General features: G+C 37.1%; 1 protein-coding gene across 2 annotated transcripts in view; it reads right to left on the reverse strand.

Moving 5' to 3' along the window:
- BAZ1A (bromodomain adjacent to zinc finger domain 1A) overlaps window positions 1-19,739 on the reverse strand; it is a 62,863-nt gene that overhangs the window by 14,921 nt on the left and 28,203 nt on the right. For both annotated transcript variants that reach the window (XM_051621395.1, XM_051621393.1), the window contains 13 exons: window positions 19,525-19,627; window positions 16,217-16,383; window positions 15,339-15,434; window positions 14,390-14,528; window positions 13,824-13,970; window positions 10,829-10,924; window positions 10,479-10,703; window positions 9,652-9,817; window positions 9,266-9,379; window positions 7,982-8,106; window positions 5,910-6,518; window positions 2,958-3,121; window positions 2,625-2,779 (listed from right to left, as the gene is read on the reverse strand). In XM_051621395.1, coding sequence (XP_051477355.1) covers window positions 2,625-2,779; window positions 2,958-3,121; window positions 5,910-6,518; window positions 7,982-8,106; window positions 9,266-9,379; window positions 9,652-9,817; window positions 10,479-10,703; window positions 10,829-10,924; window positions 13,824-13,970; window positions 14,390-14,528; window positions 15,339-15,434; window positions 16,217-16,383; window positions 19,525-19,627 — 2,306 coding nt within the window. The remainder of the gene's footprint in view (window positions 1-2,624; window positions 2,780-2,957; window positions 3,122-5,909; window positions 6,519-7,981; window positions 8,107-9,265; window positions 9,380-9,651; window positions 9,818-10,478; window positions 10,704-10,828; window positions 10,925-13,823; window positions 13,971-14,389; window positions 14,529-15,338; window positions 15,435-16,216; window positions 16,384-19,524; window positions 19,628-19,739) is intronic.

A 19,739-nucleotide genomic window follows, 5' to 3' on the forward strand; every position in this document is an offset into this window, starting at 1 on the left:
AAAAGAGGCTGGCTCCATCCTCCCTGCACCCACCCTTTTGACACTTGCAGGCATTAATAAGCCTCAGCCTTCTCTTCTCCAGGCTAAAAAAGTCCCAGCACTCTCAGCCTTTCCTCATAAGGGAGATGCTCCAATCCCCCAGTCATCTTTGTTGCCCTCTGCTGGGCTCTCTCTAGTAGTTCCCTCTCTCTGGAACTGGTAAGCCCAGAGCTGGATGAAGTATTCCAGATGTGGCCTCACCAGGGCAAAGTAAAGGAGGAGAATGACCTCTCTGCACCTACTTTCCAAGACTCTTTCTTGTGCAACCCAGGATTCCATTGGCCTTCTTGGTGGCAAGGGCTCATTTTTGGCTCATGGATAATTTACTACCTACCAGACTCCCAGATCCTTCTGCTCGGAACTGCTTTCCAGCAGATCCAGCCCTAACCTATATTGGGTGCAAGATAAATCACCTTAGGTAACCAAGTTATCTAAATTTCAAGAAATGTGGATGACATGTTGGTACAATTAAGATTTCCAGAAGATCTGATGCAACCTTTTTTAACTAGTTTGAGATTTTTCTGTGGAGTCCCAATAATACTTCAATGAAAATACCTGCAGTGGTGAGGTGTAGCCTGTTAGAATATTTTTATCTGCAGAAGTTCATCTACACATACCCTCACAATTCATAAGTTTTCTGAAAATAAATTAAATAAAACCAGAAAGTAATTTTAGAATATTAAATCAAGATTTGTTAACTTCTATGTTCTCAACCTTGGAGAACTTTTCAAAAATACTAACTTTTCATGTAAGAAAAAATTAAAAAGGTAGGTTTCAAATAAAATAGCCCTCTTTGACCAAAGACTAAGTAATCACTTCAAAGCATAGTTAATCTTCCTGAACCACAAATGTAAGTATAGCTTAGGAGAGCAACTCACACTAATGAAAATAAAGTTCAATTTCTACTTGGTGTGTCTAAAGAAAATGATTAATTAAGACTGTCTGGATTCTGCTTTATTCTGGTGAATGAGCAATGCTTTTGGTTGTCCCTGTTATTTTTTCATACTTAAAAGCTGTTCATTATATTTTGCAATCACACACATTTCAAGAGCCTGAAAGCAAACAGAAAAAAAGCTGCAGTGTTATTTACATTTCACTAGTCAAACTCCAAGGTCTTAATGAGATGTCACTTGCTGAGGTAGATAAAAAGCCCAGCATCAAAAGGAATCTGTCACATGACTTCAGAATCCCATGCTCTCTGTTTTAACATGCAAGACTTTATTAGAATTGAGATTATTCAGAAACTTTGACAGAGTCAGTATCAAGTGGAAAAAAAAAAAAAGGGCAAAAACAAGTTTCTGCAGTTGAATCGAGAGTTGATAATAGAAGCAGGTGCCCAAGGTAACTGGAGACAGATAAAATTTAACTTCTTAATTAAAACAGTGGAATATCTCTAGGCTGTGGGTTTTAGGAAGCAAATGTCTGTAAATTGTGTCCTTAACATAAAGAAGGATGACCCTATCCATTTTGCACACAACTAGAGAACTCTAATCCAAAGGGTAGTCTTATATGTAAATATTAATTCAGAAAACTGAAATAAAAAGGAAAAAAAACCTTAAAGAACTTTTAAATTTCAATTCCTACATCCACAACAGCATTCAAGTGTCTGCCCAGAATTAGCACCTTTCGTAAGATAAAAGTCTAATTGCAGAAAACCTCACAGAATCCATAAGCAAACAGTATGTTAGTACAATGAGTGCTCCACTAAATCTTTTTTTTCATGCAATATTTCCATATTCACATCCAGTCAAGACATAAAATTTCAAATGTATTAAGTAAACTAAGGTAGATCTTTATTTCTGAAAAGGATGTAACTTCTGAGAATTAAATATTTAGAAACAATCACAGTTTGTATAATTCAATTTACAACAAACACTGATACGGTATAGTGTCACACGTGCTCAAAAGTTTAAACCAAAAAAAAAAAACAACTCAACAAAGCACTTTTATAGTTGCAACACTAGATGATTCAAGGTTTCCTCTCTTTGACTGGGTTGCAGCTTGCTCCACAGAAGAACCATCATTCACAAAATTTTAAGATTATATCTCTGTTTTGCTGCAGATAAAGCTTAATTCAGACCATGGCCTGTTGCTCTGACAGTTCTTAGTGTGAGTCATGAAGAGGTACACTGGCCAGTTCAACCTGAAATTTGTTACTATTAACACTTTTCCTTTTAAACACTCCCACTTCTTCCACAAAGTAGATTGTTGAGTTTTGTTTTTGTCTTTTCTTCTGGGAAAAAACCCAGACATTGCCAGATGAATTCTTCTCAGCATTTTAAGTGATTTTTACATGAATACACATATTTCTTTTTTCATAATTAATGATCTCTTTCAGCAGTGTAACATCTGAATAGTAGTTGTAAAAATTGACCTGTAGGTATCTTAGTCTTAACTGGTAATAGAACAGTGTCATTTAGCAAATACAAACCAGTATCACAAAAAAATCTTGCATTTTGTAACTCAAATCTTAAAAAATACATTCCAAAAAACTTTAAGGTAAAAAAAAAAATTCAAGCTTAAAAAAAAATGAAGCACTGCTATAAAACTCTCAGAAGAGACATGATTTAAACCATAGCTCTTACCTGTCTTTCACAAGAAACTTTTCTTGGTCATCAGTTTCCATTTCTTCAGATTCTTCATTCACAGTTTTAATGATGCCATTTTCTTTGTTTTCATCATTCAGAAACTCATACCGCCCATGTTCTAAGGCAGCTCTCCAAGACTGTCTGTCTGCAACCTGAAGCAAACACACAAACTTGAAGTTTCTAAAGAATCAAAGGCCACAAACTTTGAGTGCCAGTTACTCTTAATTTAGTTATGCTTTCAGTAAAACTCATAGCATGCAGGAGTTCTCATTTAAGCTACAGACTCAACAGCAACACCATGCTCCTAGGTACTCTACAATTCACAAATACCTTAATAGCCCCCAATGTTCCTTGGTAGATCCTGTCTTCAATGTCCAAAAGAAAGTCTCTAAGTCTGAGTTCAAGCTGCTTCTCTGCAGATACATGAGCTCCATCATGGGCATTCTGCATCCTTCCCCGTCCTAAAGGAGCTCTGATGTCACTTTGAGGTTTGTCTGCAAGGACACCAAGTAACATCATGTTAGTGCACTTTTTTCCTTAAGGCAGCTGCTGGTGAGGGGAACAGAAGTAGTACAGGGCAGAACAAACTAAACACACAGGTTCAAAACTCCCTTCCTGTAGTGACGTTTGCCAACACCAACATCTCCATGACAACTAAATCATCCAATCCAACCAAGGAGAGTATTCTTTTAAGGGAAGACCTATAGATTAGCACCTGTTCATCCCAATCCACAGGATGAGAAATTCTCAGCAATTTACAAGTCATTCTTTTGTCTTAAAATGCTTTCTTAAGTAGTAGATAGTCAATAACTCTCTGCTATAAGTGCAGAAGAGAAAACAAAGCAAACAAAAAAAAAACACCAAGAAAAAGAATCAAGTGACGTTTTTAGCTTTTTTTGTATTTGATGGTCCTTACTTTACAGGGGAACTCCTCACTTTTCTTTCCTGCATGAATCTCTTTCACTGCCACATATAATCCCTTTTAAAAAAAAACTAACCTTAAAACAAAGCAAACAGATAAAGATAAGATGGCACAGGCACAGACTAGACTGACTGTGCCCTCTAATTAAAGGCGGGAGAGAAAAAGGAACAAGACATCAAGATAATTTATGAAAAAAGAAAGGAAGAGCTGATGATGGGTTGTCAAGAAAAAACCTCTTCATAAGAGAACTGAAAATTCATGTAAAAGCACAAAAGCCACAGGAAGAGCTGAAAGTATGCCCAGATCCTAAATTAGTGCTTGCAAATCTGCATAGGTGGCAAATGTTCCTGTTCACAGGATTTACCGTAAATCCCATGAATGCAGTGATGAGGAGGTATATGCAAGAACTTAGGAGACATTTAATGAAAAATTACCAGAAAGTTGTTGAAGTAGTACTGGATGAATTTCTAAGACACACTCAATTGGAAAAACAATTCCCTGTAACTGAAAGTATGCAAATATTCTCAAAACGTATACTAGTGCACTTTGATGTCTGGATGTGGGAAACGTTCTTTTTGGTTTAAAAGAAAAAGAAGAAATGACGGGGTTTTTTCCCCTCGAGCAGAACTGAAACAGCAGCAATTGGTTTGCAAATAATTGATGAGGAAAAGTTAACAGTTATAGGAATAAAATAAACACCACCTATCAATTTTATTTCCATACTCTCTTAAGTGGGGATTAGAAAACCGAGAAGGGCAGTCTGCAGCGCAAGAGAATCACATAGTTCTCACTTGTCCTGCAAGTCATTTAAGTGACAGCAACAGGGCAGCATCTGGAGTCCACTGCAGTTAAACTCCCTCCAAAGTGAGCTACACGTGGCCACTTACCACTGCTTATCACACAGAGGAGACAGAATGGTATTGGACCACTACATTTTAATTTCCTTTATCATTCTTAAAGTGATGTTCAATGGCTGACTTTGTGGAGGTTTTCCAGGTTGTTTTGGTTTTTTTAGATCAATACTATTCTACAATTCTAACATCAAAAGAGAACAAAAGTCTACATAGAAATGTAGTTGCTTCAGGGCAGAAAGCAACACATAAAATACAGATAACAGCAACTAATAAAATAAGGAACAACACATGCAAATACAAATATATCAGAAAAAGACAGAAATTTTCTCACCAAAAAACACCAACCTAGCCAAAAGGCTCCAAATAAAGCTTAATTACTATGCAGAAACTCTGTCATGTCCTAATCAGATCAGTTACGGGTTTAGTAGTATTTGATGTGTTTGTGGCATGTCCTGGCACACACACTGCAGTAAAACAGAACTCAGCTCTCCTGCGAATAATCCTCCCTTGCCCCAGTACAGATATACCAAAATTCTCATAGTCAATTGACATAATTCAAAACAAAATGCAATTTCTTAAACATTACCATAGAGAGCTTCATTTTGGTAAGTTCTTCTACCCCCCAAACACACCACAAACTTGTGCACACAATTTTATCAGTGATTAGAGCGAATACCTTGCCAATAAATGGCAAAATACTTGGGCAAGAGAACAGAGATAAAACCCTAAATCCTAGGTCTAGAATGGTTTTAAGTACACTCTTGTGTTTTAAAACCCATGAAAACAACACTGTTCTGCTAATGTCTCCTCCTCCTGCAAGTAACCTCTACCAAATGAGGAAAAGGGAAAATAAACAGAAAAGAATATCACAGAATCCACTGCACTGATGTTAACCCACCAGTGGTTAACCCATCCTCTCAAAGGTGTTAGTATGATCCTGCAATATACTATCATTCCTGTGTTCACAACAGGCCAGTAAAGGTTTCTGAGTAATTTCATGCATTACAATATCATGAAAGAATATGCCCTGCTCAACCAATCAAGGTAACAGTAATTGCCTTTCTTTGCATTGTTTCTGTCTCCAGTATCGTATCTTGTGTCTCCTTTCACCATACTGGAAATTAGGACATCAGATGATCAAGACTATAATTTACCTTTAGCGGATATTAATCTTTATTCCCTGGTTAAGCTTTTCCCAAAGCTCAAATTGCTTCCTAAAGATCTTTGTTTAAAAGCCAATCCTGTTTTACTAAGCAGTGAAATAACCTAAAAATTATTGGGTTGGCTGCTTTTTTAGCATAAAACACCAGAAAAACTCCACAAAGATCCAACAGAAAAAAAAGAAAAAAAAAGAAAGGAAAAAACCAAACCTGTTTTCCCTAAGAGTGAAACAATGTTCAAGGATCATGCTTAATTCTTTGGAATTACAATTAAATGAGAATTAGAGGTTTCTAGAGTATTAGAAATTAGAGCTGTGGAAGCAAATTAAGATAAGAAACCATTTACCTGGAATATGGAATTTTTCCACAGGAAAACTGCTTAGTTGTTCATATATTCTACTTTTCTCTTGTAAAAGAGTTTCTTTTAAGGCACTCTCCCTATGTCCTCGGGAATTGAGAGCCTCTAGGAGTTGGTCCAGTTGCTCCCGAGAATTGTAAAAGCACCAACGGTTTGGTTTATATACTGGCCTTGGCACCTCTACGACAACACTGGTGTGTGAATCTTGGTCAATATTGGAGGTAGATTCAGAGGATTTCAATAACTCTCCAGTTTTACTGAATACCTGAGGTTCATTTGTGCAAGACTGTACATTATTCTGAAAGGAAGAGGTTCGAGGCAACAACATGTCTTCTGTGAGACCAGAGTAGTCCTCTTCTATAAACAATCCAGGAACAGAGGGGAAAATCCAGTAGCGTCGGTACAGACGGTCACGACCTAATGGGGTGATATTTGTGCAGGCAGTTGCATTCTGAATCTTTTCTAACAGTTCCTTCTCTTTCCTTTGTTGCTCCTGTTTTAAAGCTTCTTCATCTTCAGCAGTAAGAGGTTCACTCTTTTCACAAGTGGTCTCTTCTTGTCTTGGAAATTCTTTATATCCATTTTGCCCTCTCCTTCCTAAAAAGTTTAAGGAAGAAGAATGATAGCAACATGCTTATAAAAAACTCCTGTAAAGGGTGGGTTTTGGTTCTGTCCCTTTCTAATTATCTAAACTTACACCATCAAGGACCATCACCTCAGTTAAGAAACAATACTAGCTTTATTAAAGAAAAAGTCAAGTGATTAATTCCCTTCCCTCTACAAAGATAAAGCCATCTTTATTTCACTTTCACTTTGCAGAAACAAGACCAAGTCTCATTTCCTATCATTGTAATTTTTAACACTATAAAAAAGAAATAACATTTTTGGAAATTAAAACTACATTAAATACTCTTATAATGAGACAGTAAAATACTAGCAATTTCATTGTTGAATAAAAAATACGTTTGGACTTATCATACTCAAAATTACCTACTTACCCCCCCAAAGACCTAAAGCAAAACCAAAATACCTATGTAAGAACTTTTATTGTAAACTCAGTTACATTACTTTACGAATTTAAAAATATATATATATTATACAATTTTTTTCTCAACTTGTAGCAGCTGAAAATACTCTAGTTCATTATTGACTCCAGTTCTCCAACTGTCGAAATGGAACAGCACTTGTTTGCTCTCCAGGCAGAATGTCTCAAACATGGGCGTTTGAGGAACTTGAAATTCTCTTTAATACCTCATTGTTTTGCGATCACAAAGCTGTTGTAAACCTGCAAATCTGCATTACTGAAAAACTCAGAATCTCTTTCCTAGGTACTATCAGGGTTACAAGCTTGTACACTTCCTAAGTCCACAATGATCCAGGACTTTGATTGGCACAGATGCTAGCACAAAGCCTTCAGAAGAGGAAGATACAGATGAGCTAGCAGCTCAAAGCCATCAACATTTCATCCTCCTGTGGTGCTATCTATGCTTAGTGACACACAGCAGGCTGCACTGGCTGCTGCACCACAGCTCCTAAGCACACTGACTGCTGAGGAAATTAAACCTAAGGATAAGTCTGATTGCATCTTAAATAGAAGGCATGATACTTTATTAACAAAGTCAAACTAAACCCAACCACTCAACGTAACATTTTCTTATAAAATACCTATTGTTTCTGCAGCTTCCTGATAAAAAGAATCAAAACCACACCATGCCCTGTTAGATGAGACTTGGATTTTCTTTCTCTACTCATAACTGTAAGGGTTTGCAAGGCAGCAGCCTGGGTTTTTTCAGACAAAATAGGAATCCAGATAGCAAGTGAGCAAGACAAAAAGAAACAGCAGTGCAGAAGAACGTACATCTGACTGCTAGAAATACAGTAGGCCACTCAACGCACTTAACAGCATTATGAGCATGTCTGAGTATTGTGTTTGTTTGTTTTTCTTTTCCTTTAAAAACTTACAGAAAAGGCTAATAATTTATAAAAAATTACTACAAAACAGAAGAATTTCCTGTGTGCACACATGCATGTGTGCAAAAGAACAGACATTACAGTATTACCTCTTCCTCGTTTCTTGTTTGGTCCCAGCTCTTCTTCATCCTCTGTCACTGTGTCCATGTCTTGCTCTTTGCGTTCAACTTCTTTGCTCTCTGTACTAGTATCAAGGTCTTCACGTTCCTCCTCCCTGGCACAACAAAGTAAACAAAAAGTGACTAACTGACCAGCCACCTATTAAAAGCTGAATGGAATGAAAACAAAATACACAACAGAATACAGCATCTTCAACACAAACAGTATTTTCCCTTCAGAAGTACTTAAAGCTAGTTAAAAAATTGTAACGCTTTTTAAAAATAAAGTCATAGAATATAACTCTTAAGACACCCAATGAACTATATGGAAAGTTCCATATTAAAATCTAAAATCTGCTCTTTGTTATTCACACTTTCATTTGAAGAGCATTATTATAATCAGAATATTTTTTGAGACATCTTAGTGTAGTTCTACTGACCTGAATTATTTTTTCATAACTAAAATTATGTGTTCATCAAAATGTATATTGTTTTATAAAATGCTTATTTTACACATTTTTTCCTCTACTCTAGCAAGTATTAAAAAAATCTATAGAACTACATACAAACATTACAGGGTTAACATTTATTTTATATTTTTATTATTGTTTCAAAAACATTGCATAAATCTGTCTTTGACCCATGCTCACCTTCTTCAAGCAGACTTACTTAACTCCCTTCCTCAAGCAGGTAAAGATCTAGTGTTGTACCTACACTATGGGTTTTTTTCTGAACTCATACAGCTGCATGTGCATGAGTTGTACCACCTGAAACCATACAGTTTTAGTAACAGAACAAAGACCCTTGGTTTTACAGAAATCACCTGGGATATCACTGCATTTAAAAAAAAATGCTATTAAATTTGATTAATAAACTGTTATGTGAAGTCAGCATTATCTAGCTCCAATCAGACCAATTCCTCAAATTAGAAAGCAAACTAGAATGGTCTATTAGAAAGATATTCAGATAAGAAATCAAAGCAAAACAAAAACTAATGCAAAAAAATACAAGTTAGATTTTGCAAGTTTCTCTTGTCAGTAGCTAATTCTGTCAAACTTTCTCTAGAATTATGAGTATAATGAAAGTTAATTTAAAAAATAACATCACTTTCATAAAGCAGTACTAGAACATGAGGAAGATTAGAATATAGATTATACCTTAAATTAAAATATACCTTTGTACATGATCAAGTCAATGAAAACAACATAGGTAAGGTCTGGTCACGTAGCTGAAAAGTGCTACATCAGTGAATTACAATAGTACTTCATATCATACCCAACAGATCCTTCTACAGCAGGATGTCTTTGCTCCTCTTCCTTCAGCTTTTCTTGTTTCTCTTTCATTTTTAACTCTTGTTCTTTTAACCTTTCTTCTTTCCTCTTACGTATCCTAAACAGAAGAAGAATACAGAAAACCAGTTGCAATTACCTAGTATCTGATCTAGCCACATCTTTTTTCTCTTATAGTACAGCATCATCTAAAAATGAAACCAATGTTGGACAACACAACGCTTAGTATAATAAAGTTTCACTCTTGTCCAGTGTCTCAAGAAACCAATATAAAACCACAAATACTACAATGGTTTCTCCTACCCCTTTTGCAGTTGAGGAACTGATTTAATTTGTAGCAACAAAATTCAGCTTTCCCTATCCCAGTTTTACCTTGCTGCTGCTGCCTCTCGTTCTTTGCGATGCTGTTCTGCCTTTAGTTCTCTGAACTCTTGTTTTGCCTGTCGTAGCACATCAACAGAGTCCTCAATGAAATCTCGAGTGGAGACGAGAGTCAGAAGTTTCCCACAGAGGGCATGAAGGATCTTCATCTTTTCTCCTAATAAAATTCAGACCAATTTTTCTATTTTGTTATACAACTGATAAACAAGCCTTACTCTTATGCTCTCTACACTGAAGATTGGTTTCCACTGAAGAAAAAGTGAGCAAACATACGTAGTGCACCAGCTGCACTTGCAAAGGGGCATTTCCTGAAATACCTGCTTTGCTCAGAGATGCAAGGCTTTATATTTTTAATTTATTAACTTTCAGCACTCAAAGAACTCAAATGCAATATTATCTTAAAAATTGAGATATTACTAACAGTAATTTTTTCCTCCAATTTCCAAATAACAAGAACAAAAAAACCCCAACCCAAACCAGAACAGCAACAAAACGCAAGGGCTGAATCAAACACTCAGATGTCTCTCCCAGAGAGACCTCCTTCTCCAAGTAAAACTAACATTTTTTAAATGGGATTTAAAAAAGCTACTGAGAAGCCATGAGACTGCCTAGCTTTGCAATCTGTGATATGGTGGGACCTGCTTTGGGGGTCTGGAGCACAGGGGGTGGGTGTTGGTCTAGGTGACGTCCAAAAGTTCTTTCCAACCTAAATTATTCTAAGACACAGTACATTTTGACCATTATTCATCTGAAGCAGTTACAGAACGGGTAACTTGATGAGCAATACAACCATCTCTAACCTTTCTTGTCTTCATTACCTGGCAACAAATCATACACTGAGGTACTTGAAAGTTTCTTCAAGAGACCAGGATTACTTAATCTCAGCTCCATGCAAGCATCATCAGTAGCATCAAACCCTCCTCGTTTCTGGTAACGGTATTTTGCATTAGCTGATGTTACATCAGCACCTGATGCTAGAATGTGAAGTCTGAGAATCTCAGAAAGAGTGCAGCTATCAAGATCCAAGTTTTTCAAGTTGCAGCCTACAGTTGAGAAGAATTAACAGTTATTTTAAATACAACAATGAAATTTATATAAATATTAAAAATGTGCTTTAAGATACAGAGCAAAATAAGAAGAGTAACAAACAAGTGAAACCCACACATACCCTGATGTAACTGGGGCCATGCAGCTGCCAAAGTTGCAACTGCAGACAGTGCAGATTTTGTGGGGTCTGCATCTTCATCCAAAGCCTCTGTTAAATCTTTAAGGAAATAAACACTTTATTCTAGTGCAAATTAAAACTTTTACTGTGGAGGGGAGAAAAGCAAGCTGTTTTTTGAAAGGTGCAGACAAAGCAAAAAGAGGGCCAATATTTACAAAAGCATCAATGGATTCAAGACTCAGTTCAACACCCAAATTAAAATTTACATGTCTTTAAATGCAACTAAAAATCCAACTAAAAGCTAAGGACATGCACCACATGCTATATGCTGTTCTCCCTATATATAAGCTGTTAAAGCAAACCCAATGCACAAAACATGCACAATGGCAACATAAAAGGCATCAAAACCAAATCTGTAAACACGCTTGGAAAGCAAAACCAAAGAGCAATACAAGAACACTGTCTTTCATTCTCTCAAATGAACTGTTATTTCCTATCAACATTTTGTTTTTAGGAAAGACCATCCAAACCAAGGAGACATTTTGATACTAGTTACTACCACTCACATGGCCCTACCTCTCTGCACAAATACAATTACATTACAAAGAAACCATATTTCAGTATAACAAGCATCTGCACTTAATAAGGAGCATTATACATTAGCAAACTGACCAGGAAAGCAGGGCAGTGAAGAAAGGAAGAAACAGCAAAATTTCTAATTTCTTAGACAAAAGGTTCCTTAGCACTTAGAAATATTTCTCCGGAGGGTTGACAGATTTTTTTTTAGCCTTTTATACTATTTCAACAATTTCCCTTCATTCAAGTCCAAATCATAAAGCAGTTACAAAGTCACCAAGCCAATAAAGAGTCACAGATCCAAACTAGACTACATATAAAGCAAATCCATGACAATGTCTTGTATGATGACTGATGTTGTTTGAAAACTGTCAGCCAGACATTGCAAAATTGACCTCTGCACCTCCCCTCTTGCTGTATCTGCATAATAGGGTTTGAGAAAGTACCGTACACACCAAAACCCCACACCTATGGTGTTTTCTGTGGCAGAAACACTGCTTGTACAGAATTTCAGTGAACAAACATGCTGACTACTACTAGTTTGGTTAATCAGAACTGCAAAGTCAAGAACATGCAATCCTTTTATGGGAAAGATGATGTCTAAACAAGGGAGACAAGAAAATAAAGTTCAAAGGCAAGTGAAAGATGATACAGTGCCCTGCCCATGACTCTTCCAAACTAGAAGCAAAACAGCAGATTTTTGCATTTGCCAACCCCATATAGTAAAATTAAAATATGAAAGTTACATCACATTTTTTCTGATCAGTTCTATGAATAATAAAGAATCTTATCAACTATTCTCTGATTACCTGATAATGGGATTCTTCTTTATATTGCCCAAGTAATGCTCTCAGCAGTTAAAAGATACAGTAACAGCTGTTATTTTAAATGTAACAGTAATTAAAATACTGTCTATATTTGTTAACACCATATCAAAGCTGTAAATTTGCAATTATGAAAACAGCTGCTATTGCTGAAGATTGTGCCCATGTTTTGTATGAAGACATTTTGTAGACTGGACATAAATCCTACACATGGTCTTCAAGGGAAGAATTAAAGGAACCTGCCTGCACCTCACACAGCTGTCAGGGGAACCACAGGATTCACTTGATCTGAAATGGGAGTGCTCTTATGGTCCTATCTTCCTCTAATAAAAAGGTCAAAACTTCTTTCATTTGACAGTGAATCTGGTAGTCCTTAAGCACAGGACATAATGGACAATACCAGTGGGGCAACAGTTGCCTTCCCACCAAGCACTGCAGAAGGCAAAAAAGTTGGGTGAAGTCTCACACTTCAAATTCAAAACACAGAAAGAATATGCAACAATAACATCTTAAAATATTTTCAAGGCTTCCAGTCTGATGCTTCTTTCTACTTCCTCAGTTACACCACTACTCTTTTTTGAGAGACTATCCCTAGATACTCGATGACCATAACAAAACAGTCAGATCAGTTCCCTGATCCACATCAAGGCCTCATAAATAGCTGAGCTGAAAAAAACAAGAGAGAAACACCTTGAAAGGGCATTAAAAACCAAAATTGTGCATAGGGGATATAAAGAATACTTTAACTTTGTGTTATTGACAAACTCTGCAAAGCACTCCATGTAGCATCAGTAAGATCTGACAGGTAGAATGCTCTGCAGAATGAGGCTTAGAGCACTCCCAGCCCACCAACCAAACAGCTGAGCTGCCTATACACAGAACATGAACAGCCTACTGAGGATGAAACACACATGTAATGTCCCTGACCACATACTTTTGGAACAAAGCCTGCACTTCCTTTCGATCAGTAGAAAGCACATAGCAAATGCCTCTGAAATCATGGGCAATTTCAGCCTTAGAGTGAAGACCAAAGACAGAGTGACAGTGAGGTCCTTCATTGAAAAAAACAGAGACATGGTAAAATCCAGGAGCTGTGGATGTGTATTCTAAGTTTTGAAGGACAGCGAATATTGATTGTCCGTTACAGTTGTGCTGGGGAGGTTTAGACTTTAATGCAGTTAGGTCAAGACTTTTCTTCTTTTAATCCCTACAGATAAAGACCGTTGAGAAGACTGAGGAAAATGCCTTGTTTCCTGACCCTCAGGAGAAACATCTAACAGTGCTGAAGGAAAAGGAGGAAGGTGAAGATGAGCCTTCCTCACCTCCAAAACATAAGCAGTGCTGTTAAATGCTTATTATGCATTCTTGGATACAATTGCAGTGACAATGAGCTTGATTTTTCTCTAGTCCACCCAGGCCCCACCCTCCATGCCCAGTTTAAAGCTTCAATTTCAGATAAATGAGAAAAAACAAGTTCATTTACATACAATACCCATGCATAATAAGGCAAGGTTAAACAAAGGAGTGCCATAAATCATGCAGTTTAAAGTTAATTCCAGTGGAATTTCAGTTTTCAGCAGTAAAATTAAGGATCTGACCTTTGGTCTCAGCATCAGCTATTTGATCTTTGGCCACTTCCTCTTCCTCTTCGGCCATTGCCTGAAAGATGGCAGTCAGGAAGAAAAACAGCAGTTCACATAGTGGGCCTTCAGTGTCATTTCCTACAAGAGCTTCCTCTAAAACTTCTGTGAATAAAGTTTAAGAAGCGTCACTTTTGCCGCAAAGTTGGAAAACCGGTATGCACTGAAGAACTAAAACATTTTTTTCCTTCACTAATGATAATCAAGTTACTTTTCCATAATTTACTGCAAATATTCCTAAGGTGATGCTGTCAAACATTATTTTCTTAATATATAAGTGCAAGTGTAAACTACAAGTAAACATTTTAATAATTAGATTAACAGCTTCTACATTGAAATTAATCTTGATTAAGAAGTTGACTGTGAAGAGAGAACTGGCTTGATATGCACATGTAAGCACTGACATATTAAAACCACACAGAAAGTTCTGTAGCACTGGTACTTGGGTGCACTTAAGACTTTTGTTTGGTAGGAGAAGGGACACCACAAAATTGGGGCACCTTGCCACATAAACAACAACTTGCCTAAAGTCACTCCTTCAGGAAATTCATCTTGAAGATCAAAAAGTTCCCCAAAAGCATATAAAAACTCCAAAACCATGAGAGCATCACCAAAGATCTCAGGAGGAAGTCTCGTCTTCACTGGCATTGGAACAGGAAGTTCCTGCAATCCAAACAGGACAAAACAGTCTATGATTCTAAAGAGTGTATCTCTCGGGTTTCTTTACATTTTACTGAAAACTGTTCTGCAAGACACATATTCAGTTATCACAGTAACATCTGTGGTAGTAAAAACTTTTAAAACTGAAAAACATGCAAGTTGGACATAAAACTTTTGATACAAAGGATTACTCATGTTCACGAAGTTGAATGATTTTGTACCTTTGTTTAAAGGAACTCAACTCCAATACAAGAACACCAACTTTCAAGATTTTTTCTTTAAACCTGTGTTATTTCACAAGAGTTTTTAGTTTAAGTTTGCTGGAACTGTTGAGACAAGCCAAAATAAACATTCTTAAAAAGTTACGCATTATCGCTTGCAAAGACAAGCAAAAAAAAAAGAAAACATTCACATAAAAACACACCCATCTAATACTAGGATATGCACGAGCAAGTCTCATGACTGAGTGATCTGTTATTTGGGTTTTTGCGTTGATAATGCAGTTATGATAGCTAAAGATGACATTTTAAAGGGAGCTGATGTAAACACGTCAGAGAGACACCACCTCCAAATCACAGAACACAGTGTCTAACACTGTGTTTGACTTTCAAATTGGTATCTTGATGCAATGCTTCAAGATTTGTCTTCATGTTTCTTAGCAGATAAAGGAATTTCCAGAAGGATGACCCCTTGACACAAAGCTGGTAGTTCACAAACATTAACAAAAATAATTGCAAATAACTAAGCTTTCAGAAGAACTAGCTTGGAGATCCTGTAAAGTACAAGCTTGAACTATTTCAAATTCAATCATACCTTAAGATCATCACACTCCATATCTTCTCTAGGCTTACTCCATTGTTTCAGGTATTCCACATATTTTCTTTTTTCTTCACGCAGCTTCTCTCTTTCCTAAAAGATTCACAAATGCATACATGGTCAGATTGCCCTATTATAGTTTCTAAAACTGCACCACTTACTATTTCAATCACACTGAAAAATAAAATTAAAACATATTTCATTACAATGAAATAATCTAACGGTTTTTATTTTGTATAAAGATATTTTGTATAAGATATTGGTAAAAAAAAGTTTAGGAAAACAGTGGTGATACTTTGTTGGATTGGAGATGTGGTATTGTTAAGGTTTTTTAAATGAAAGTGGCTGCAGAAAAAGTATCTAAAAATAAGAGCACTGATGAAAGTTGCCACAAAAAAGCACCGTTGAAACAGATCATGGATGTGGCTGTGGCAGAATATAGTGGAATAGATAATTTCCTCATATTCAAAGTCACAAAGTTATTTAGTAATTTCAATCCAAAGAGGAACAACAAGGAAAAACACAACCATGGATTACACAGTACAGTGTCTTGAACGCTTAAGCAGAAGTCAACCATCAAATGAAATACTGTCATGCATTATTGGCCAAAAAAACCCAACCAAACCCACCACTCTCCTTCAGAGGAAAGTACAAAGTGAACTTTTTATGAAATAAAATTATAATATAGAGGATGTTACCCGGAAACACAAATCCAAAGTTACATCTTATAACTGCCTATTCTTCTGAAGTGCATTTCTATGAACTGAAAACAGTTACTGAAAAATAACTTGAAGCCTATAATGGCTACGATACAAGTAAACTAGGAAGCCATTATACTGTTCCTACATAAAACACATATACTGCAAATGCATTACTTTTTCCTTTTCTATTTTGAGTCTCTCTTTCTCTTCTTTCTTCTTCATCCTTTCTTCTTCCACTATCTTCTTTAATTCTTCTCTCTTTTTTTCCTTATCTTCTTTCTCCTTTTTCTTGGCTTCTATAGCATTTGCCTTCTCTCGCTTTAATTTAGCTTTTTCAAAAGCTATAAAGGAAAAAACAAACAAACCAAAGTTACATATTATTTTATGAAATGTTTATTGTATTTAACTGTGCTAAATAGACTAAGCATTTTATAATTACCATATTAAACCTATATTCTTATTAAGACTGAGCTGTTTCTATGTCAACCAGAAATTTCATCGCTTACAAGTTCTTTAGAGAATCCAAATTTTAAGCCTAAGTATTATACATGTTTTACAAGGTTGTCATCACTGTGTAAGTCAAATTTATCTGCTTTTATGAGTATACAGAAGTTTATTACTTGCTTATTAGTTCCTACCAAGTGACATATAAAGATGAGAACTGATTCCAACTGCATATAATTACAGCAACATATTTAGCAATGACTGCTTAATAAAAGCACATCAGAACTAGGTGTGGCACATAACCATTAAATATTTGTGATAGAATCACAGAATGGTTTGGGCTGGAAGGGACCTTAAAGATCATTTAGTTCCAACCCCCTGCATGGGCAGGGACACCCCACTAGACCAGGTTGTTCAAAGCTCCATCCAACCTGGCCATGAACACTTCCAAGGAGAGGGCGTCCACAACTTCCCTGGGCAAACTGTTCCAGTCTCACTACCCTCACACTAAAGAATTTCCTTCTAATGTCTAACCTAAATCTCCCCTCTTCTAGTTTAAAGCCATTATCCCTTGTCCTGTCACTACAAGCACTTGTAAAAGTCCCTCCCCAGCTTTCCTGTGGGCTCCTCTCAGATACTGGAAGCCTGCTAGGAGGTACCTCCAGAGCCTTCTCTTCTCCAGGCTGAACCACCCCAGCTCTCTCAGCCTGTCCTCACAGGAGAGGTGCTCCAGCCCTTGTATCATCTTCATGGCCCTTCTCTGGACACTCTCCAGAAGCTCCATGTCTTTCCTGTTTTGGGGGCTCCAGAACTGGACAAAGTACTCCAGGTGAGGTCTCACAAGTGTGGAGTAAACGGGCAGAATCACCTCCCTTGACGTGCTGGCCATACTTCTTTTGATCAGCCCAGGATATGGTTGGCTTCCTGGGCTGCAGGTGCACATTGCTGGCTCATATTGAGCTTTTTATTGACCAGGACCCCCAGGTCCTTCTCCTCAAGGCAGTTCTCAATCCATTATCCGCCTAGCCTATATCTGTGCTTGTGATTGCCCCAACCCAGGTGCAGGACCTTGCACTTGGCCTTGTTGAACTTCATGAGGTTGGCATGGGCCCACCTCTCCAGCCTGTCAAGGTTCCTCTGGATGGCATCCTTTCATCCAGCATGTCAACCACACCACACAGCTTGGTGTTGTGAGCAACCTCGCTGCGGGTGCACTTAATGCCACTGTCCGTGTCATCAACAAAGATGATAAGCAGCACTGGTCCCAGTACCAACGCCTGAGGGATGACACTCATCACTGGCCTCCACTTGGACATCGAGCTGTTGACTGCTACTCTTTTGAGAGTGAGCATCCAGCCAATTCCTTATCCACTGAGTGGTCCATCCATCAAATCCATGTCTTTCCAATTTAGAGACCAGGATGTCATGTGGGACAGCATCAAAAGCTTTGCACAAATCCAGGTAGATGTCAGTTGCTCTCCCCTTGTCCACCAATGCTGTCATCCCACCATAAAAGACCCCCAGATAGGTCAGGCATGATTTTCCCCTGGTGAAGCCATGCTGGTTGCCACCAACCGCCTCCACATTTTCCCTGTGCCTTAGCAGAGCCTTCAGGAGGATCTACTCCATGATCTTGCTGGGCACAGAGGTGAGACTGACTAACCCCTACTTCCATGGGTCTTCCTTTTTCCCCTTTTTGAGAATGGGGGTTATGTTTCCACTTTTCCAGCCAGTAGGAACTTCACTTTTTCAAAGTACCTGGTATTTTGCTACCTTTCCACATCATCAATAAAGTACTATAGTAGCACTTTGTAAGAGACTATGAATGCCAGTAATTTCCGTCCAAATTAAACTTCATTTACAGGTGAAATGTTTAGATTGATATCAGATTACATTAATACTGTATATCTGAAATTGTACTTTTAGGCTGATTGTATGTATGGGATCATGCTTTTCAAACAACCAGCAGAACATGTTGCTGTTTTCTAATTAAAGGACTGCATCTTTGAAAAAAATTTAAAATCATAGGTCAACATTGGGCCAAAAATAAACACACTAATTTATTATTTATTTATTTGATGGATTCATTATCATTTTGTGTCCTCAATAAAAAATAGAAAGTATTTTAAAAGTCTGAGTATCAACATGCTGTGGCATCTTTCTAGTGAGGTGGCAGAAAATAAAAAGAATACATTTGGATCTCCATGTTACAAAACTTACCTCAAGGCTGATTGCCCTTTCATTGTTTGAGACTGTATGTTTCAAGGGCATTGAGTTTTGGGGTGCAACAGGATAACACAAAGATAAAATTAAGCCAGAATTAAGCCTTCTAGAAGCTGAATTAGTGCTACAGAAGAAAGGAAGCAGCTATGATGTTGGTTATCTTGTTCTGTGCTGTCATTTCCAGCACATAAACAAACAGATGCTAGTTGTGCAAAAAAGTGGACACATAAGTTTAGTGGAGCCTCTTAAACATAGTGTCCCCATCTCCTATGGAGAAAAGGTACTCAGTGGCCTGAGACAACTTTGTAGTTATTTACTGTATGTAATCTTGCAGAACATGTAGATGTACCTTAAATATCTATGCACACACATCTTCAGAAAGGACTATTACAGGTTTAGAAAGCATTCACTACCTAAATTTTGGGTTAGTTTTTCCATTTATGGGTTTTCTTCATACAACAGATTAAATTAGGTTAGATGTTCATGTTTTGATATACCTTCAGTTAGTAAATTTATACATGACTTCAGAATCCAAACTTGTGCAAAACTTTATTTTCCTCTTTATTTATCTGAGATAGAAATTAACACAGCTGAACAGCAAGCTTCCTGTATTTCCCCAGTTTAGTAAAATAAATAAATAGTTCAGGAAACAAGCATTCTAACCACTGTAAGGAGCACCTGGCAACAGTGCTGTTGCAGTGTACTAATTACATTTTCCCTTTGAAAGGTACAAGCCCCAATATATTCTAATTATGGGGTGTTGTCAGACCTGCAAAAACTGGTTCTACTAGTCATAGGACTAAACCTTAACTTACCCATGGCCTGCGTATCTTCCTTTTGCTTCTGGAACCTTGTCTTTTCCTTTGTTACTTTACTTTTGTTTCCTTGGGTATTTTGATTAGCAGTAATCTCATCCTCCTGATAGAGGAATTGGAGGGGGAGTGGAAAAAAAGAACATAATATCTACAGTGAAATGACCAGCAATATATATTCCCAATTTTTTCAACAGTTGTCTCAAACAAGAATAAAA

This window comes from Apus apus, chromosome 5 (genome assembly GCF_020740795.1).
Source record: "Apus apus isolate bApuApu2 chromosome 5, bApuApu2.pri.cur, whole genome shotgun sequence".
NCBI classification, from domain to species: Eukaryota; Metazoa; Chordata; class Aves; order Apodiformes; family Apodidae; genus Apus; species Apus apus.